The sequence below is a fragment of the Neomonachus schauinslandi genome, chromosome 11, assembly GCF_002201575.2.
Source record: "Neomonachus schauinslandi chromosome 11, ASM220157v2, whole genome shotgun sequence".
Taxonomy (NCBI): domain Eukaryota; kingdom Metazoa; phylum Chordata; class Mammalia; order Carnivora; family Phocidae; genus Neomonachus; species Neomonachus schauinslandi.
In genome coordinates this window covers 91,936,827-91,958,524 of record NC_058413.1, presented here as the reverse complement: position 1 = coordinate 91,958,524, position 21,698 = coordinate 91,936,827, and the positions used below count along the sequence as shown (strand labels likewise).

Sequence of the window (21,698 nt, the reverse complement as noted above, 5' to 3'; positions counted from 1 at the left end):
CTACGTCAGGGCCAGAGATCGGAGGCAGGAGGCCCAGAGAAAGGAGGAGATGCCTCCCTTCAGCTCGGTGAGGGCCAGCACCTGCCAGCTCAGAGGGGAGCCCTGGTCTATGCCGTTCTGGGCAGTTCTCCTCAGTTGGGAGACCAGAACCCTGGCTCATGGCAGCCTGGCACCGCCTGCTTCCTAAACCACACCTGGAAAGGCTGGGCTTGGAGAATTCTCAGATTCTATTGATGGGAAACATTCTTTAAGTTTGATGTAAAATGTTTCTTTGTGTTTTGACTCCTTCTGTTTTTCTTTAAGGCTCTTGCCCACTTTCTCGAATCCTGACCCTACCACCTTCTGCCCCTGCTCCCCATTCAAGACTCATCCATGGTCCCTCCAATCGTTGGTTTTCCACATTCTGTAGCCTCTTTCCCGCAAATCTGAACCCCACGAGAGCTCACTTTTCTCAGGACAGAGCTTTTGAGGACACATAGCACGCAGTGAAATGCGGAACTGGAGCTACTATGCAGAACTGTAGGGAAACTCATTCTATTCGAGAATAAAGAAGGCAGTATTCAGGTAGCCACGACAGGGTTGGATGTGCTCACCTTTGAGGCCACTTAAATTATGAGAATATAGGCTTCTTTCTAACCACAGGAACTGTCCAACTATGGAATGGCCACCTGTGAGGTCACACCTCATTCTTGGACGTGAAGCAGTGGGGCCTGCCTGCGTGGCCACTGTTAGTATTAGGAGGTTTCTTTGTGTTGGGGAGACTGGCTCAAGGGACCAAGTCCACGTCAGAAGCTCTGGGATCGCCTTGGTTGCAATAGTCACATCTATATATCACGCTTAATGCTTGACCTCGTCCATAGGAGCAAAAGATGGATAGCTACCATCCTTAAGGGGCCAGTTGATCCCATTATACAAACCTGAGTTGTGGGAACAGGGCCAGATTCCTGGCTTGGCTGAAAGCCGTATTTAGGCAAGAGATTGGCATCTTGCTGTGATCCTGAGAGGAGGGAAGAGGAAATGGAGTAGGTGTTGTTCTCCTCCTCTTAGTTTAGCAAGGGAGAATGGAGGTCAGCTTCTCCTACCCCATGGGGAGTCCAGCTCAACTCAGTGCCTCCATGTAGAGTGGGGTCCCGAGGATGGAAGGGTCAGAGTCCCTCTGTTGTCCCCCACAGCCCCTGTGCCCCAAGGAGCTCTGGCACTTTGTTCACCAGTGCTACGGGAATGAATTGGGCCTTACCAGTGACGACGAGGACTACGTGCCCCCTGATGACGACTTCAACACGATGGGGTGAGCAGGGCAGAGGGCAGCTTGCCGGGGTGCTTCTCCAAGAGGGACTGGGATGGTGGTGACAGCCTCCCTGGGGAGCAGTGTCTAAGTGATCCCTGAAGGAAGGGAGGGTACCTGCGGGGAGAGCCTCGCAGGCAGAGGGAATAGCCAGTGGGTGGCTGGGCGGAATGAACAAAGGGCCAGCAGGAAGAGGTGTGAGGCCAGGGGCCAGATCCTGAAGGCCTTTTGGCCAGTGCGATGATTGGATTTTACTCAGAGTGGGCTGGGAAGCCCCGGGAAGGCTTTGAGTTGGTAATTGATAAGATCCAACTTAAGGATCTTAACAGGATCACTCTGGCTCGTGGATTGAAAATGGACCAGGGAGGAGGAAGGGCAGGCTAAGAGGCTGTGGAATAATTGAGATCAGTTAGAGGAGAGGTGAAGGTGGTTTGGGCCAGGAGGGTAGCAGTAGAAATGGCAATCAGTGGTTTGTTGCTGAATGTATTTTGAAAGTGGAACCAGATCCGTTTTGAAGGATTTGCTGACAGATTGGAAAGGAACCAAAGATGGCTTTAAGGTTTTCTTGGATTTACCAACTGGAAGGCTAGAGCTGTTCCAAACTGGGATGGACAGCACTACAGATCAGACTTTGGGGGAAGATCAGGCAAGTTGGGTTTGAGATAACCCAAATGGAGATGTCACATAGACATTTGTGGATGTGAGTGCGGAGTTCACCGGGGAAGTCTGGGTGAGGTACGTAAACCTGGGAATTGTGAATGGATAGCCAGGAGATTAGCTGAAACCACCAAGTGGCTGGATGAACATAAGAAGTTCAAGGACTGGGCGCCTGGGTGGCTCAGTTGGTTAAGCGACTGCCTTCAGCTCAGGTCATGATCCCAGGGTCCTGGGATCGAGCCCCGCATCGGGCTCCCTGCTCTGCGGGGAGCCCGCTTCTCCCTCTCCCACTCCCCCTGCTCGTGTTCCCTCTCTCGCTGTGTCTCTCTCCGTCAAATAAATAAATAAAATCTTTAAAAAAAAAAAAAAAAAAAGTTCAAGGACTGGGCCTGGGAGCACCCAACAAGAAGCAGCAGCAAAAGAAATCCTGGAAGAACAGCCAGCCAGGTAGGAGGAACGCCAGGAGAGCTTGCATCCTCAAAGCCAAGGGAAGGAAGCTGTAGGAGGAGGAAGCATCACTGTATCCCGTGCTGCTGATGGGTTGAGAAGGATGGGGCCTCGAAGCCATACGAGCATATGCTTGAGGTAGGGAGGTAGGTGGAGGCTCAGTGGTGGTGTGCGAGGCACAGAGCAGTGGAGAGCAAGGAAAGAGTGCTGAATAGTGACACTCAATAGCGTTATCATTTAATCTCTGTGAGTATCTGTTTGATTATCTTTACGAGGCGTGTCATGGGTTACTCAGAGTTGTCATGCATCCACGTGGGGTGATTAGGTAAAGTGTGAGTCAGATGTGGATGACGGGGATGAGTTCTCCCTTGGGAGAGGCGGAAGTGTCCCTAGAAGGGCACCCACCCTTATCTCTCAGCATTCCCCTTCAGGTGTCCAAGGCAAAGAAGCTCACTAGTTAGGATCCAGAATCTGGGCGTTATCACCAAAGGGTACTTGTGTGGGGTCCCATCCCCATCACCGTGTGGGACATAAAATGTATGCTCAGAGCCCAGGCATTTCTGTGAGTGGTGAGGTTGGGATGGGATGGGATGCCACAGGAAGAAAGATAGTTCAAGACGCGTAATGGTCATAGGATAGGGTTAAATCTAAGGAGGGTGCATAGAAAAGGTGACTTTGGAGCCAGAAATAATACGTGAGGAGTGGAGTGCGAGGTGGGGACGAGGTTTCAGGAGAGCAGTGTAGCAGGGGGGTGGTGGTTTAGAGGAAGATCATACCCAAAGCAAAGAAGTAAGAAAGCCCATAGTTTGGGATGGATAGACAGATGTGAGGTTCTTAGAATAGTCGGTGGTCTTGGCAACTGAGGTTGACAGGGATTCATGGTGTCTTCTCTCAGCTACTGTGAGGAGATCCCTGTGGAAGAGAATGAAGTGAACGACAGTTCATCCAAAAGCAGCATTGAGACCAAGCCGGATGCCAGTCCACAGCTACCCAAGAAATCCATCACCAACAGCACGCTGACATCCACAGGGAGCAGTGAAGCCCCTGTCTCGGTATGGGCGATATGACCTTGCTTCCACCCCTCATCCGCTGGCCAGTGTTTCCTAGCTGAGTTCATGCCATAGGACCCTGGCCTGGGGAACAGGGAGAAGGGAGGTTGGTTACCCTGTGGTCAGTTTATTCAAGGAGGCATCCTGGAGCTGATGGGCTCTCTGTTCTGATGCTGTAGTCCCAGGATCCAGAGCCATGTTCTTGGTGCCTTGGATACAAGATTTTATTTGGCTTCTGAGCATTTGAAAACCATTCCAAATTCATTGTGTGATTGCTGCAGATCAGCCCCGCTATGGAGAACTATCCCAGGTCTTTTTTTTTTTTTTTTTTTTTTTTTAACGGCCTTGATCTGAGGTCAAAATTATATGTGACTCTAGGGCTATAGACCTGTTATCTGTTCACTCATTCAACAATTAGTTTTTTAATTCCTAGTGTATACACTCCCGATTTATTTTTCCACTGTGCTACACCTCACAAAAGAGATAAAAATGTGCTAAGAGAGGCCTTTGTTCTCTGAGACTTGGTTACAGAGGGGATAGGAGCTTGATGAAGGAAGTGTGGGTGTGCACTGGCGGGTAGGAGAATGGGCGGGGTTTCTTAGAAAGGATTCCCAGAGAGGGGAGCCTCGTATTCCAGTGGCTTAAGGGTCAGACCACCTGGCCTTAGAATGAAAACATGATTCATCTGGTGCTTAATCTCCATTTTCCGTCTCTGAGGTTGTCAGATATAAAGGCCTATATCTATTCCCTTCTAGGGCTAAGGGGAGAATAAATTAAAATATGCTTACAAAGCTTTTGAGCCTCATAGTAGATGAGCCCTAGTGAGAAGCAAGCCGACAGGTAGCATGGGGGAGGTGTGGCTCCAGGAGCGTTGCTGAGACGGAAGGTACTAACTCTGCTCACTGCTGGGCTGGTGCACTATGTAATGGTGAGCAGGACAAGGTCGGAACCTTCTACTGGGTTCTCCCGTCTTCCATGGCAGAGCTGGGGAAACCCCTAGAGCATGACTTTCAGCCCAGCTCCAGAGCAGCTGTGTTGTGAACATGAGGGCTCCCAAGGCCGGGTTCCTAACCTCCCTTTAGAGAGGAGCCCCGGAGCAGGTTGGCCCTGTTGGGTGACTTCTCTGTCTCTACGCCAGTTCGATGGCCTGCCCCTGGAGGAGGAGGTGCTAGAGGGGGATGGGTCCCTGGAGAAGGAGCTTGCCATTGACAACATCATCGGGGAGAAGATCGAGATCATCGCGCCTGTGACCTCCCCTTCGCTGGACTTCAATGACAATGAGGACATCCCCACTGAGCTCAGTGACTCTTCTGACACCCATGATGAAGGTGGGCATTTGAAAGTGGGTGTGCAGAGTGGCCCTTCCTCTCTCCATTTGAAGGCTAACAGGGTGTCCCTGTATGGAGGCTGGAGTCAAGTCAGTTTCTGGGTTTCCGGTGGAAGGGTGGGTTCATTTGTCATTAGCATACAGACATTTTCCGGATAGCCACTGCAGGATCCTTATCGTACCGTATTTGTCTTTCTTTACTTGATGGATCATGCTTTGTCCTGCCATCCAGTCTTGCCACTAAATGTCCCCCCTGTCGACCTGGGCTTGCCCGGCAGCTCTGTTCCTCATAGAGATGCAAGGCAAGGCAGTGGTTACATGCCACAGGAAAGTGCCAGTCAGCTGCTTCCTGGAAATAATGTGATTTTAATAGAAACCTGCTTTAGTGACCCCAGCGTCGGGCTTTTAGACCAGGCTGCAAGAAAAGGTGCTGCTGGGTGACTCAGACTCTAGAACCTGCCCTTCTCCCTAGTATTTCTAGGTAGTATTTCTCACTTCAGTCCTGCATCAGATCAGCTTCTAAGACCTGGCTCAGGCATGCATTGCCTCTGGCATTTCTGGAGCTGAGAGGAAAATTGTCAGTATTCATGAAATGGGTTGATCCCCACTGACTTGGTGGTAGGCTAGGACTAGTGCGTGTATGTAGACAGTGCTCATTTAAACATCTGCGGACAGTCTCTCCGATGGTCCCCTGGAGTGGTCCCCTCGCCTTTGGCTGGTTTCCCCACTCCCATCTAGGACGCGGGGCCAGTGCCAATGATTGCCCCCCAACGGTGCTCACACAGTGCTTATCCTATACGATCACAGGCACCGGCTCTGTATGATTCTGAGCCGCAGGGGCTCCAGGAATGTCAGCATCTTGCTCGAGACCACACGCCAGCTTCTGTAGGTGCAGCAATTTAGGGGCTACGGGGTGCCGAGGGCTTGGGAGGAGCGCCGGGGCTTCAGCAGCACATTCTGTCGGAGCAGACAGAAACCTGAGGAAAGTGACAGGCATTGAAACCCTGGGGGAGACAGGCTGCCTTATGGAAGAGGAGCCGACCTTGTGTGGTTAGAGAGCGCGGCCCTGCAGTCCAGCCCAGCCTTCGAAGCTTTTCTGTAAACAGGCCATTCCGGTTGGATCCACGTCCCTTCAATGCCCTCTGTACTGTGGTTGCGATGCCATGTGTCATCGGTTGTGCTTAACTTACAGACTCTGGGTGACTGATAACTTCTGGGTTCAGGAAGTCACCCTCGATTTAAATTTTAGTCTGAGATCAGCTTCCTTAGGAAGGCTTGAAAAACTAAAAGCAAAGAGTACATTCCCATCGTCTTTGTCAAGGAAGGCTGAACAGAAGGCCGGTTCGAGTGAGCTGTGTGTGTGCCGGCAAAGGAGGAGACGGAAGATGCGAGGTCATGAACCGCTACCCACACTGGCCGCCCTTGACCCTTGGTGGCCTGGGGGGGTGGCCCTGGGGCCGCCCGCCCCTCGGCCCTCACTCCCTCCTTCCTCATCCTCTTCCATGCAGGGGAGGTCCAGGCCTTCTACGAGGACCTGAGTGGCCGGCAGTACGTGAACGAGGTCTTCAACTTCAGCGTGGACAAGCTCTACGACCTGCTGTTCACCGACTCGCCCTTCCAGCGGGACTTCATGGAGCAGCGTCGCTTCTCCGGTCAGTTCCTCCCGGGCCACGCTTTGTCCTCTTCTTCCCAAGTTCCCTCCTTCCCCAGGCCACCCGATGGCCCGGGGGCACCCTCTTCCCACCCCCCACCCCCACGGCCCTGCATGCTACTCTGTCCCCCAGTGCTGCTGCTTTATGCTCGCCCACTGTGCGCCAGGCGCTCGGTGCCAGCCCCGCAGGCTCACTGGCGAGCAAGACCGCCCAGGGCTCACGGTCTCGCAAAGAGTCGCCTCATCTCGGGTCACGCTCGGACCTGCCGCATGTGTGAGCATTGCGATCCCCGGGGTACCGACGATGAAACCAGAGCTCCGACTGTTCTCACTTGCCCAGGGCCGTGCAGCCAAGCAGGGCGTGGGCCAGGATTCACACCCAGGACTCTGTGCGTCCCTGCTTGGCTCCTGTCCCACCCCCCTGCCCCTGTTCTGCCCAGAGCAGGGACTGCAGCTCCGGCCGGGCAGAGCTGCTGGGCACCTGACTCTGTGCAAGAGCATCCGGGTATCAGCCTAGCCCTCAGCCAGGAGGAGAGGGCAGGCGGAGGGCATGCGGAGGCTGTGTCTTAGAGGAGAGGACTTGTTCCCAGGGATCCCAGGCCCTTGCCACAGTGACTCCAGTGTTGCCAGCACCCCCGCAGGGGGCCCCCAGACCTCCTGTCCCGGCCCCGGGAACAGTCAGCATTCTGGAGCCCTGGGTAGAATTCCGGCAATGCTACAATGAGCCTCTTTCTGCTTTGACTCCCCCTCCCCCCACCCTCCTCCTGGGGCCCTCGGGCTCCCATTGGCTTCCTGTTGGAGGCCAGGCGTCCATCAGTACAGTCAAGAGTTCACTCGAAGGGGAAATTCAGAGATGGCACGGCCGTGCCTCTCTCCCTCCCTCATTCCAGGGCTCTTGTCCACCCTCAGATATCATCTTCCATCCATGGAAGAAGGAAGAGAATGGAAACCAGAGCCGAGTGATCCTCTACACCATCACCCTTACCAACCCTCTGGCTCCTAAAACTGCCACCGTCAGGGAGACGCAGGTGAGCTGAGCGCAGGGGCACGGAAGGGCAGCAGGAAGAGCCTCTGTCCTGCCGAGAACGATTAAGGGTAGACGCTAGGAAGAAGTTTCTGGGTGCAAGTGTCGTTGGGCCCCGAGGCGGGGACACGTACCAGGCTGCCCGTTTCCACTGGTTCCCGGTCCTCCGTCCAGGCGTAGGGAGGACGGTGCTTTTCCCGTCTTGCTTCTTTTCAGCTTTGTCCCTTCTCCCCCACAGACCATGTACAAGGCGAGCCAGGAGAGTGAATGTTATGTGATAGACGCCGAGGTCCTCACGCACGACGTGCCCTACCACGACTACTTCTACACCATCAATCGCTACACTCTCACCCGCGTGGCTCGGAACAAGAGTCGACTCAGGTACAGCGTCTAGAGGGCCTGCGTGGGTTCCCAGGAGGTTCCCGGTGTGCTTGGGTGTCCTCGCTCATGTGGTCGCAGTAAAACGGGGGTTTGGTGAAAGGCTAGAGGGAGACCTCTCGGGAATCGGGACGTTCTGAACACCCACATCTCAGAAAGGGCCTGCATCGTTCCTGTCCTCTTCTTTAAGAAAATACATATATAGGGCGCCTGGGTGGCTCAGTTGGTTAAGCGACTGCCTTCGGCTCAGGTCATGATCCTGGAGTCCCTGGATCGAGTCCCGCATCGGGCTCCCTGCTCAGCAGGGAGTCTGCTTCTCCCTCTGACCCTTCCCCCTCTCATGCTCTCTCTCTCTATCTCATTCTCTCTCTCAAATAAATAAAATCTTTAAAAAAAGAAAATACATGTATATATATTTTTGGTACCTATGCTGCTGAGTATCTATGCCTCCTTCCGTCCTTCCATTTCCCTCAGTGCTCTCTCCTCCCTCCTGCCCCCCCCCATCCTTCCCCACACTGTCTAGACTTCTCACTTCCAGCTTCTTTGGAGAGTCTTCTGAGTAGATGTCCTTTCGTTCCCCAGTTCACCCAGAAGTAGCCTGTTGACCTCAGACAAACCTCTCCAGAAAGGCACCCACCCGTAATCCCGTGAACACTTGCTGGGTGGCGGTGTGGAGGGTGGTGGCGAGGTGACACGCAAGCATGAGCTTGCTCACGTCAGGCCGCAGTGTCCCCGAGGACGGCAGGGAGAGGAGGGTAGGCAGCCTTAAGAACGGGAGCATAAGCCGGGCGCTGCAGTGGAGGGGAGGAAGGGGCTGGTAAGCAGGCAGCACGGGCAGCAGAGAGACCTGTGACTGGGGGAGAGAATACTGGGAAAAAAGTGAGAACTGGCGAGGTCTCATGGGGTGGAGAGGCAGGAGCCCCGGCCGGTGGCAGATCACTCCCCTAAAAGTGGCAATGACGGAACCCTAGAGCCTGATCTGGACTTGAAAGTCTCTGCAGAAGAAGAGAAGGACCCCCACGGCCGGCTGGCTGCCTGGCACCATCTGGAGTAGGCGGCGTGGCCTCATGGAAGAACTATGGGCCCGGAGTCAGGAGCCCTGTGTGGTAGCCTTTGGTCTGCTGGACTATTCTAGAACTCCTGTTTTCTCAGCTACAAAATGAGGATCAGTCCGCCGGTCCCACTGACCTCCAGAAGTGGCCAGGGAGATCAGATGGCACAGTGGGTGTGGTGCGAAGGGCCTTTCCCAGCGGAGGAGGGTCTGCCCCGGAAATGGCTGATCTCGTTTCTGGCTTGCTCCTCAGGGTCTCCACAGAGCTGCGCTACCGCAAACAGCCATGGGGGTTGGTGAAAACTTTCATCGAGAAGAACTTCTGGAGTGGGCTGGAGGACTACTTCCGCCACCTAGGTGAGCAAAGCTGCCACCATTCAGGGGAGTGGGAAGCACAGAAATGGGGGCCACACCGAGATGGTGAAGGGGTGTCATGAGGGCCCTGAGGTGGCCCCAGAAATGGATACAGAATCTGGCAGGTCTGTGAACACGTGCGTTTTCCAAGAGGCTATGCCTGTAACTTTCATGGGGTCTGTGGCCACCCCCCACCCCCGGCGCATGACCTCCACATTTCATCACACCGGTGGTAATTCAGTTTCAGAAAGGAAGGATGAGCCTGTGAACGCGTCCATTAGGACCTGTGACGTGCCCCCAACTGTCTACATGAGGGTGCAGAGGTTGGGAACCTATGTCTCTGCACGATGCTGAGCAAAACCCAGAAGGGGGGTTTGGGTGAGGCCGCGTCCCAGCAGTACTTCCTGAGGCTCGTGGCCGCCCCTGAGGGACCCTTGCCCTCCCAGTCAACGTCCCAGAGTTCAGTGCGGGAAAATGGTTCTCTCAGAGGGGGCTCAGCTAGGAGACAGAGTTGTTTCTGGGGGCCGGTATGTGGAGCTGGAGGTACAGGCAGGTGGCCTTTTGTCTCTGACAGAGAGCGAGCTAACCAAAACGGAGAGCACCTACCTGGCTGAGATCCACAGACAGTCTCCCAAAGAGAAGACCAGCAAGGCCCCGACGGTACGGAGGAGGAAACGTCCCCATGCCCACCTGCGGGTGCCTCACCTGGAAGAGGTGATGAGCCCCGTCACCACACCCACCGATGAAGATGTGGGCCACAGGATCAAACACGTGGCAGGTGCGTGCCGGCTGGCCGTGGGGATGGGGCTCGGGGCTCGAGCTGCATGCCCATGCCAAGACCCACGTGTGCGCTCATTTTGCGTCCTTGGGTATAGATCGTACACAATTTGCCCTTAACTCATTATTCAGCCTCTGGATCCTCTGCCTGTTTCCTTTTGCCCTTTATGTTCCTCAGTCACTGCTGAACCCACATGTGGGGTCTGCTGAACAGAAGTTCCCTGAACTCCATGTGCGCCTTGATAGACTCAAACGAGCAGCTTCCAAGTTTTTGGCAAATGCACCAGGGAGAAGCCGTAGCTCAGGCCAGAGATGCCCTCCTGACACAAACATCAGGGAGTCCGAGCTCATGTGGCCCCCACAGGCCCATCAGGGACCTGCCCTCCCAGGCGGTGGACTCCCTTGACGTGTCTCCCTCTTCCCATCCAGCCACACACAACCTCATGTCTTCGCTCGGTCATGGCAACCTATAGCCGTAAGAAGCCTCAGAGACGACTAATCCGGCGTCTTTCAGGCTATGCTTTGCACACCCCTGGGCGTTCCTCAGGATGGGGACAGGAGAGGAGGAGAGTGCCAGCCTTCCGTGCCCGCCCCCCACCTCCCCGCCGCGCCCCCAGCTTCAACCAGAGCACTCCCTTACATCCCTCACGTAGAGGATTTCTGACTAGCATGGCATATGTGAATACGCTGACTCTCCGAGAGCAGTTGAGACTTGCTCAACGTCACATCACTGGTTACAGACAAAGCCCGAGCTGAAAGCGGTCTCTGGTCCCAGCCAGTGCACTTGTCACGGCTAAGCTGCAGAGCACTTTGTCCCCCCTCCACATGTCCTAGCTCCGTAAGGCTGTTGAGTTTCTTGTTTGTTCGGTGACTTGAGTGTCCACTTCGCCTGACCCAGCCCCTGACCTTGCCCGTGAGGGGCTTCCCTTGTACTTTCGGAGGGCTGGATGTACCCGTCATTCCCGGAAGCTCAGTGCGTGACTGCTGTCACGGCAGCCAGGGGACTCGTGAGCCACCGTGGTGATGGCCTCTTTACTCTCCCTACAGGGTCCACGCAGACGCGGCATATCCCCGAGGACACCCCTAACGGTTTCCACCTGCAGAGCGTGTCCAAGCTGCTGCTGGTTATCAGCTGTGTGTAAGGGATCCCAGCTCTCGTCCCCGCCCCTGCCCCGGCACCTTCCCTCCCCACCTGCTGGCTCCTCAGGCGTATGAGCACCCCTTACCGTGGCCCTTCTTTGTCCTCTAGCCTTCTCTCTTCAGATCACTTGCTCTGTCCGTCCTTCCTGGCCTCTTTGTTTATTTTTCTCTGTTTGATTTGGCATTTGCTGTCAGCTAGGCCTTCATGATTGACAACAGAACGCTGTATACAGCATCCATGCCCTTAGGAACTCAGTTTCAAGTGGGTAAGACAGGAAACTCAGAATTACTACACCGTTGGAGAAATGCTAACATAGAGACGCCACACAGCCTCTTAGAAGCCCATTCGTTCACTTGTGAGGGAGGTCCTGAGTATCTGCCCTGAGCCGGGCACCAGGATCGGGCACTCCTGGGCCCACACTTTGGCAGGATAGCCAGACAAAATCAATGACCACCGTCCAGAAATATATGTTTGTATTAATGTAAATAATTTACAATATTGCCATCATGTTATAAAGCAGTAGGCTCAGTAACGTTCCCAGGAGGATGCTGGGCAGGGAGAGAGGAAGGGGGGATGAAATGCACGGGCAGGGTGGGAGGGCACAGCTGTCTGCAGTGGAAGCCCAGAGCCCTCCAGGGATGCCCCTGAACTGCTGGGAGCAGGGAGTTCCTGGGACAGCTGAGTGTGGACAGCTCTTCTGCTTGGTTCAGCCTGCTGCCGGGTACACCCCCCGACCTTACCTGGAGGTGGGGGTGAGCATGTGGGGGGACAGGTTGGGGGAGTGGCACAGGAGCTGCCCAGACGCGGGCCCTGACAGCTCTGCACCGGGCACTAGCCTGTCTCTGGCTCTTTCTTCTGTGACACCCCCTCCCCACTCCTTCAGGCCCCCACTAATGCATTTTCAGAGAGGCAGAAGCAGAGGCACAGCCAAATCCATCAGGAAGCCCTGAAGGAGCCCTGGGGTGTGACAGGATTGGCTTTACGTGGTGGTGGTGGTGGTGGTTGTTGCTGTTGTTGTTAAGTCACTCTGACAACCATGAGGGGAGGCCTAGAGAAGAAAGGGCTGGAGGCAGGCAATCTGGTCCAAGTAAGTGGCAGCGATGTAGGTGAGCGTGACTGTCCAGCAGGGGAGGGACCGAAGACCCGTTAGCCATCTGGTTGGGTAGCCGAAGAAGAGGAAGGACTGTGGTGGGCGCCCGTGAACGGTTGTGTCGTTACCAGAAACTGGAACGGGGCGCAGAGCTGTCCGAGAAGACGCTCCGGGCTCCAGCTGTGTCTTGAGTGGCCGTAGGGCATCCAGGTGGAGGTGACCGGTACTTGCCGATGCGGACCCGGAGCGAGGCGGGGAAGCATAGCTTGTTGATGCTGATTTAGTTAGCGGGAGCATGAGAGCCACGGGCGAGAAGGAGACCATCCCAGGACAGCGCCAAGCGTGAGAGAGGAAACGGGGCCACAGGCGAGGTGTGGGCACCACTGAAAGCAGGGGGGCCCGTGAGGAACATGAAGCAGGCTCTCTTCTGCCCTGACTGCGTGTATAACAAAAAGGGAGGTGGAGAATTCTTCCGCCTGTGGCCTAAGGAGCCAAGGTCTTTTTTACAAAGTCATATACAAAGACAGCTGTGAAACCAGGAAGGTTTCCGTTTAGCAACCTCCATTTGAGGGGATTCGTGCTGTTCTGTTAAGTCTCTGGTGTTGGGTTTGGTAGATAGAAAACTTGAAACTCAGGTAAGTTCTCTGTTTGAGCCTTCTCTGCATGCTGACTTATTAAGTAGGCCTGCTCTCCCGAGTAAATGGCATAGCATGGCATTAGCTGATGTGGGGGCTTTGTTGGGTTAAGATCATGGGCTTCATCTTCAACACTTAGAGGGTCCGGGCGACGGGTCTGCTGACCGTGTGTGTGTGGATCGGACCGCCCTGCGTCTGGCGGGCCCCCTCTGTTCGCTGTGTGGACCACAGGCCCTTCCCTCAGCTCGCAGGGGTGTCCTGGACCTCCACTGAGCACAGGCAGGATTTTACACATAGACCCAAATGCAGGAGCTCAGATGTATGCAGCCCACGCTGAAGAGGTGGACATTCAGGTCCTCTGGCGCGTGTGGATGCAGTTAAAGGTGGGGCCATTGAACATCAATGTGAAATTTAGAGATTGTTCTAGAGAAGTCACAGAGCCCTGAGAGCACAGCTGGATAGGGTCAAGGACTGGCAGCTGCCAGCTTCAGGAGTACCACCTTCCCTGGTACTGGAAGCACAGAGAAGAACACAGTATCTCACAAGCGCACACTTTGAAAGGTCAAAGGCACAGCATAAGATGTTCTTTGTTGGTCCTTTTCCATCGTTCATTCTGTCTCCCTTTTCCTGTGTGTGTCCCTACGTGTCCCTGTACCCCCTCCTTTCATGATAAAACCGCCTGTCATTGGGGGGCTCCTGTGTGCGGGGAGCTTTCCGTCCACTTCTTCACACCACACACATCGCAGCCCCAGCAGGGTAGGAACCGTCCCTGTTAAGAAGAGGGTTCAGAGAGGGGCGCCTGGGTGGCTCATTCGTTAAGCGTCTGCCTTCGGCTCAGGTCATGATCCCAGGGTCCTGGGATCGAGTCCCACATCGGGCTCCCTGCTCCGCGGGAAGCCTGCTTCTCCCTCTCCCGCTCCCCCCACTTGTGCTCCCTCTCTCGCTGTGTCTCTCTCTGTCAAATAAATAAAAAATCTTTAAAAAAAAAAAAGAAGAGGGTTCAGAGAAGCTGGGGAACTTCATCAGAAGTTAAGAACCCTGAAGCAGTGAGCCAGGACTGTACCCAGTCCTGTGCGTCTCGAGATCCCCTTGCTCCCCTGGTCTTCATCTCTCTGCTCCATGACCTTGTGTCCTAAGATGATCTTCTGGCAGCCACTGAGGCCAAGAGAAGGGAATGTCCCTTTTGTCTTGGCAGCTCTCTGTACCCCTGGGTCCTCCTTACCCCCTCCCTGGCTCTGACCAGTGCTGGTCCAGACCGGGGACCCTCATGACCCCTGAGGGTCTGGGTAGGTGCAAGGCAGGTGCAAGGATGAGACCGTGCTTTAGGGCATCCTGCTAACACCTGTCGGGCGGATCAGGCCGATAGCCCACAGCTTCGCCCTTCTGTCGTGCCTTAGGTTGGCTGGGTAGGAGGACTTGCCTCCAAGTGTCACCCTTGACATACTAAGATCTGTCTGCAGCCTCTGTCTCTTGTTCCTTGCTTGCTGGGTCTCCTTGTCCACTTGTCCTCGCTTCCTGTGTTTCTTTCCCGCAGACTCACTTGTTCTCTGGCTTGGTTCCAGTGCAGCCCTCCCCATCCCCGCACTGGTCTCTTCTAACCTCTGCCTCCTCCCCATTTTTCCTCCTCGCTCCCATTAGGATCTGTTTCAGGTACTGGCTCTCTGATTGCTTCACTTACCCTTCATCTCTTTCCCTCTCCATCTTACCTCTTCCCCCAAGCACCCAGGGTCTGGGTGGCTCCTGTGTGTCTCTCTTTCCCAGTGCCTTCACCCACACGCCTCTCAGCGGCGCTCCTGCTGTGTCCTGGCCCCTCCAGATGAAAGCGCCCGCTCACTCTCCCTCTCCCTCTCCCCCCAGCTGCATCCTTCCTCCTCCCTCCCTCACCGCCATGCTTCAGGGGACCAATGGTCAAGGACAGCAGCTGCCTCTGGGAGGGTGGGGGGTGATCCCTGGCTCTTAGAGGGAGTGTGCATTCTCAAGATTACATCTCATGCCTGTTGCTTTTGTCCCGCTTTGTCTCCTTCCCAGTCTGGTGCTGCTGGTCATCCTTAACATGATGCTCTTCTACAAACTCTGGATGTTGGAATACACCACCCAGACCCTCACTGCCTGGCAGGGTCTGAGGCTCCAAGAAAGGTAATCCTTGCCTCTTCCCTTGGCCACCACCTCCACCCCACCCGGTACCGTGCCCCAGCTCCTGCCACCCAGTCTCCGTGGGACGGCCCCGCTGCCCTTGGCCAGTGGGTAACCCTTTGGGATGAGTCCATAGGCAAGCTCTGAAAACTGTCCCTGTAGCTTTAGTCTGCTTCTGACCTGGGGCACAGGGCAACCGGGGGCACTGAGCAGAGGACAAAGCAGTCTGATGTGACTCTCTGTCCTTCAGGGGTCTGGGAGCACAGGACAGTCCAGTGAGCATAACTCCAGCTGCGGGGATACCCCTTCTTCTGCCCCACAGGTTACCCCAGTCTCAGACAGAATGGGCCCAGCTCTTGGAGTCCCAACAAAAGTACCACGATACAGAGCTCCAAAAATGGAGGGAGATCATCAAATCCTCAGTGATGCTTCTTGACCAGGTGAGATGTCCCCACCTTCTCTCCTTGCCCTCATCTTCTGGAGATGAGCTCCTTCCCTGTGCTCTGGGAGAGATCTCCCCATCCCCATCCCCATCACCACCCACCGGACCTCAGCCTCCCATTCATTCTTCCCCTGGGCCATCCACTGTTCTGATTTTAAAGTCATCCTGGAATGGGTTGTTGGAAACACAGGTGTACTCCCCCAGACAATAACAATGGAAATTGGTGGCAAGAAAGCTGTAGGTTAGATGGAAAGACTGATTTTTTTTCCCTGCCTTGGTCACTCATGGCCATCTGACAAGCATTTAAAGAGAGAACCTCCTTTCACAGAGATTTATCTTTCCAGAGGGCATATTTTTCTAGTTCCTTTTGCTGTATGCCACCGCCTCCCCCTGACCTCAACACACACACAAACCAACACACAACCCCCAACACGTCCTTCTTCCTCAGAGGCTGCACGGATAGTCTGGGAAGATGGTGGTTATACTGGGTCATCTTTTTGTAACATCTTCTAGTACAAGGGCCTGTGTTCCTTCCAAAAACTACATTCATTCATCTATTTAAGAAAATGATCCTGGAGCAAAATCAGTTAAGTTTAGTTTTATCAAAGGAGGGAGGAGCTTCGCTTTCTTCACCCAGAAGTTAACGTCTTATACAAAACTCCCACGTGGTTGCCAAGACAGCAAGAAGCTACCTTTGCTCTACAAGAGAATTAAGAAGATAGGAGACAAAGGATTTGTCCTGTTCCATTAAAATTTTCTGTTCCTAAGGAGTTCTTTATGTTGCGTGGTCAGCCAGACTTGAGATGGAGTCCCAGTCTTGCCAAGGACTAGTTTTGTGACCTTGAGCAAGGGATTTAATATGAGTGACTTCACAGTTTCTTCATTTATAAAATAATTGTAACTTCACGAAATTGCTGTCAGGATTTGAGGGCACAGGGGAGGCATTCGTTAATACTAAATCTTATTTCCCCTTCGTAGCATGGTCTTAGCTCTAAATTGAGGAGAGAGGATTTTAATGTGGCTATCAGGATCCAATTGAATGTGTTTTAGAATATCATGTTTAGCTTTGGAGCCATGGATTTTTTTTTTTTTTTTTTTTTTAAACAAAAGGAGTAAATGGCCCAGCAGGGGGTTTAGGAGCCCTGCGATATCAAGAAGAGTTGATAGAATTAAAGATACAGTAAGGAGAAGGAAAGATGGGGGCGAGGAAAACAGGGTAGTCTTCAGACATAGAGGTCCAACAGGTAGAAGGATAGATAGATTGCTCGTGAGACCCCAGGGGCTAGAAGTTACAGGGAACGGGGGAGCTTTGATGAGTCATCAAATAAAAACAGACCACTGACAATCAAGCTATCCAGTAATGGAATGGGCTACTTTGAAGGCCTGAGATTGTATCACCGAAAGTGCCCAAGGGTTGACCAGATGATGTCAGATAAGAAACTTATGAATTAAGTAGGAGGCAGTTGGACTGGATGACCCGGTTCTCTTCCAACTCCAGAATTCGGTGTCAAGATGGGGTCCCTTACATTGGAGCGCGGGGCGGTCAGAATTATAGCGTGGTGGACTCAACTCTGTAAGCATTAGGATAGGTGTGGATAGGTGTTTTGTTTCATTCCCTTTATTTTTTTTTAAAGATTTTTTATTTGTTTATTAGAGAGAGAGAGTGCACAAGCAGGGGGAGCAGGAGAGGGAGAAGCAGACTCCCCGCTGAGCAGGGAGCCCGATGCGGGGCTCGATCCCAGGACCCTGGGATCATGACCTGAGCCGAAGGCAGACGCCTAACCGACTGAGCCACCCAGGAGCCCCAAGAGAGAGAATTCTTAATCCTTAATCATGAAGACACAGTGAACCTCCCCCCAGGGGTTCCCAGTGCTAACTTGGCTCTTCCGTGTCTGCCGGAGACCGCGTCCTAGGAGAACCCTTGTCTTAGGAGCCTAGCTTCCTTGAACTTGCTGGCGTGCTGGGGGAGCTGCCCTGGGCGGGCAAGGCGGAGCATCGCACTGAGGGCACAAACCCGGGACTGGGCGGGCTTCCCTGTCTTACAGATGAAGGACTCTCTCATCAACCTTCAGAATGGCATCAGGTCCCGCGACTACACTTCAGAAAGTGAAGAGAAGAGGAGTCGTTATCACTGACAAGGCAGGAACGGGGTGGTTACGAGAGGCCCGTGCAATACGTGTACATAGACCATATACATAGATATATATAAATATATATATATACAGAATATAAATATATATATATTATATACAGATTTTAAAAAGAGATAATGCCTATGTACCAGGGAGAAGGAGCGGGCCCACCTCCTATGCTGGCCGGCGGAGGGGCCGAGGAGGGCAGGGACCACCTCTCAGCACCAACCTCCCCTGATCCTCCTCCTCCCCCCCTCCCCCCCCCCTCGTCCCCACCCTTCCCCTCGCTGGCCGTTCCTGGCTCTGAGAAGGGAAATGTTGAGCCAAAGTGACGCCTGTGAAGACCTTGGGGTCTCGAAGTCTCAAGGGGCTTAAGGTGCTTCATTCCCGAATCCCCTCTTGATTTGTTTCCAAAATAAAAGAGAATCTTTTCTTCCCTACCCCACGCTTCCCCAGGTATTCTCTTGTGAACAGGAAGCATCAAGGGCAAGAGCCCAATCTAAACTCTGCCACCTGAGCCCCACCCAACCGCCCAACCCCCTGCTTTCTATGGACCACGAGCCCCCAGTCAGGCGGAGGGCTGGAAGGCTGGGAAGGCTGCCCCTGTGGGATTGGGCCTTGAGCCGCAGGCTCCCGAGGACGTGCATGCGGAGTGGGGTTCTCCTCCATCACCCCTGCACCTTCCCCTAACTCCTGTAGGGTGTGGACCCAATAAGGGCTGGGAATTTCTTACTTTCCCACCACCCCCCGCCCTTCTCTCTGGTCTTCTCCCAGGCTGGATCTGGGTGAAGTGTCACTTTTTAGTGCCTAAAGCCCTATTTTTTCTCTGTGCCCTAAGAGCACATTGTTTATTAGCCAGGATGGAGCATTTTGGATCTTGTTAAACCCCTTTTTAAGTGGTTATGAGCCAGTCGGGCCTGTGGCTCTAATTCCTTCACTTTGAGCTGTCAGTTTGATTTCTGGGACTAATCAGGATGTCCTAGGGACATCTGGGGTTGGGGGGAGTGAGTGCCCTAGCATTGTATGGATCGGATCATAGGTTCACACAGAACGTGGTGTGAGTAGTGAGTACCGATATCCAAGCACTCACTTGGCTGCCAGCATCGTTTACTCTAAGGGAAGAACTGACTTTGGTGAGGGAGACAATGAAGACACTCGGCACATGGTAGAAGACCTAGGCTTTGGGAAGGAATGCATTTGGCAAGGTGCATTGCATTTGTGCAGGAAAAGGCCAGGGTGAGTCTCTGCCTCATGTGGAGGCCATTCCAAATCCTGTTCCTCAGACTTGGGAGTGGGAGTTCTGGCAAAGGGGGCAAAGCCTCCTCTCCTCTAGCCTCTGGCCCCAGAGAGGTAGGAGACCACTAAGGAGGAGAAGGAAGACCTTTGGTTAGGAAAGTGAGTCATCCAGGACCATTTTGGAGTTGGCTCACTAGGACCCGTGCATTTTATCTGACCTCGCAGGGCCCTTCTGGGCCCGATTACCATTTTTCATTCACTTAACTGCTATTCCTCCATCTAATGATCAGAGGAATCCTGCCAGCCTCACAGATCCTCAGTAGGGAAAGGATCATACATACTAGTTTGGCCAGGAAAACTCTTCCAGATTGCTTGTTCTCCTAGGGGACCTCTTATAAGGGGCTGAAGGAAAGGAAGGTTTTATCGCTGACCTAGCCTCAAAGAAAAGCAAGTCGTGTTCTTCTGTTGGAATGGCCTGAGCATCCCCCCCCTTTGGCAATTAAAGACACGTTTTTGACTTCTCAGTCTGAGAATACAACCTCATTATTAACCTAAGGGCAGGATGAGAAGACAAAGGATACATGCCGTAGGGGAGTAGGCTGAGAAGCCTCCATGGAATCAGCTAGAATGGGTATCCCTTCCCTAGGAAAGGAGATGCGAGGGCTGGAGTTGACTGTGATCCCGGTGCAGGGTGCATATGCCCACAGGTTAGTGGGTCACTACTCATTTTTGTCCAGGACTTTGACTAGGAGACACTCTGGTGATGGTCAGGACTCGGGGGCCTCGGGCCAAAGAAAGAGGAACAGTGCAGACTGCTAGAAATTTTCCTGCTGTAGGAGCCAGAAGCCAAAATTATTCTCAGAAACTTTTGAAAGCAAAAGTGATAAGTTCTCTCATTTATTCCATACATAATTAAATATTTATTTAAATCATCCAGTTGTTGATGGTCCCATGGTGGGACCTTTGGGGAGACTTCCAACGGGTTCTCTGCAGGGAGTAAAGTGATGTGAGTGGGCTTGGCTGCACAGAGCTGTTCTGCTTTTGCTTTAAAACCTCTTCAGCCATTCCAGGGAGGAGTAGGTGACAGGGAGGGAGGTGCTTAGTATGTCCGAGGAACCCTGGGGGTTTGAACTCCAGAGACAGTGCGTACACACCTCAGCCTGCCTCGTTCCTAAGAATCATGGATCTCTTGTGGCACTTTCTGTTCGAGTAATATTTTAAGCTTTCAAAGCAGAAGGCCCAACACCTCTATTCACTCCCAAACAAAAGCTTCCCCCGCCCACCCCGCATTCAATAGCCTGTCAAAGGCTAACTCACCCTTGCAGATAAGTCTGGGAGTGAAACTGATAAATAACATTGAAACTGAAGCCCAGCAGCTTCGCTTGTAGCTGTTCCTGGGAGCATCAGAACCATACCCTTTCTTTCTTTCAGCCTGTTTTTGTTCGTGTAAGGACTCTGGTCACGTGGGAATCTTTCTGCAAGGATTCCTGGGGTCACATTTGAGAGCTTGCACTCTCTGGCACCTGGGGGCCCTAGGGAGGAAGGGCTGGCTTTGGCTGCCCTGCAGAGCTAAAGCAGTAGCATAGTATGGCACAGAAAGCATCCTTCTGAGACCACAAAAAGTCCAGAAAGATTCTCCCCCTGGTCCTTTCTCCAAGATTTCACCCTAGAGATGCTGCCCGCAAATGATTTTAGACATGGTCCAAGCTTGGATCAGGGACAGGGACACGGAAAGAAGCCACTTCTAGCAAAGCATTCTTCTTGAGGTTTCTTGATCCCTCTCCCCCTTCCTATAATCCCAGGTTCTTAGGGTCAGTGCTCTAAGGCAACCCAAGGATTTTAGCCAAAGCTTCACAATCCAAACCCCAACAAGGTTTGAACGGAGTCAAAAGAGAAGCGCTAGGGCCTGCAATGACTTCTCTCCAGTGTCTCTTCTAGCAAGGAGGAGGGAGGATGGACAGATGAAAGGCTTCATAGCCTAGAGACAAAAGATGAGCTTAATCCAAGACTGTGCCCTTCTTGCCATTATCCTCCTTCTGGCTTAGAGAAAGTCCCTTCCCAAACTAAGACTAGGCCAACAAAGGAAGAAACACCCTCCTAGGTTAATACTGGGAAATACAACATGCCTGATCTCCCTCTCCCTACTTACTAGGCCTCCCTATCCTGCTGGCTCATAAAGAAGAAAGTGTAACTATCCTGGATTTCCCCGGAACCCTGATGCTGCCCCACTACTCATCGCAACACCAGAGAAGCTCTAGCCCAGAAGGCTTCTTCTCTTCTGGCAGAGTACCTTCCAAGTTTGAGAAAGCCCTACCTTGCCAGTCTCTGACCCAAGACAATGCCCGTGCTGAAACCTATCTTACAGATGGTCCAGCTCATCCCCCTTCCTGGGAGCTTGCCTTACAAATGAGGATACTGCAGTTCAGGGACGGGAAGTGACTTGTCCAAAAGCAGAGCCAGGACTCAGGCCCAGGTCTCCTAACTCAGCCCAGTGCTCTAACTGAGAGCTTCAAAAGTTGCTGATCTTGCTGCCCTTGTCCCAGGGAGGTGAATGGGGAAGAGAGGAGTTGCAGACATGAGTGGGTCCTCCAAGGCCAATTTTGTTAATTCCTTCCAGGAAGGTGGAGTGGAAGTATAGACCCTCTAGCTCTTCTCCACCTGGTTAGAACTCTGCAGGGCAGCCAAAGCCAGCCCTTCCTCCCTAGGGCCCCCAGGTGGCGGGGCTGTGACCTCCCTCCCCACACCCCTGAACCCCACCTGCCCACTCCAGTAGGAAACTCGAGAACCTGTCTTCCTGACTCTCTCCTCCCTCACCCCTTGTCTCTAGGCTGTGGGACAATCATCCCATCCACCACTTGACATCCTTGACCCTCATCCCCCAACCTCCAG

The 21,698-nt window shown here is 53.4% G+C and overlaps 1 protein-coding gene across 1 annotated transcript in view; it reads left to right on the top strand.

Annotated features, from left to right (window-relative positions):
• Window positions 1-21,698, top strand: part of GRAMD1B (GRAM domain containing 1B) — a 166,446-nt gene extending 144,748 nt beyond the window's left edge. Inside the window, exons 10-22 of the mRNA XM_021696275.2 lie at window positions 1,173-1,288; window positions 3,285-3,441; window positions 4,577-4,766; window positions 6,274-6,417; window positions 7,326-7,444; window positions 7,679-7,821; window positions 9,123-9,226; window positions 9,798-10,001; window positions 11,048-11,138; window positions 14,895-15,002; window positions 15,322-15,439; window positions 17,487-17,580; window positions 21,637-21,698. Coding sequence (XP_021551950.2) covers window positions 1,173-1,288; window positions 3,285-3,441; window positions 4,577-4,766; window positions 6,274-6,417; window positions 7,326-7,444; window positions 7,679-7,821; window positions 9,123-9,226; window positions 9,798-10,001; window positions 11,048-11,138; window positions 14,895-15,002; window positions 15,322-15,439; window positions 17,487-17,576 — 1,584 coding nt within the window. The 3' untranslated portion in view covers window positions 17,577-17,580; window positions 21,637-21,698. The remainder of the gene's footprint in view (window positions 1-1,172; window positions 1,289-3,284; window positions 3,442-4,576; window positions 4,767-6,273; window positions 6,418-7,325; window positions 7,445-7,678; window positions 7,822-9,122; window positions 9,227-9,797; window positions 10,002-11,047; window positions 11,139-14,894; window positions 15,003-15,321; window positions 15,440-17,486; window positions 17,581-21,636) is intronic.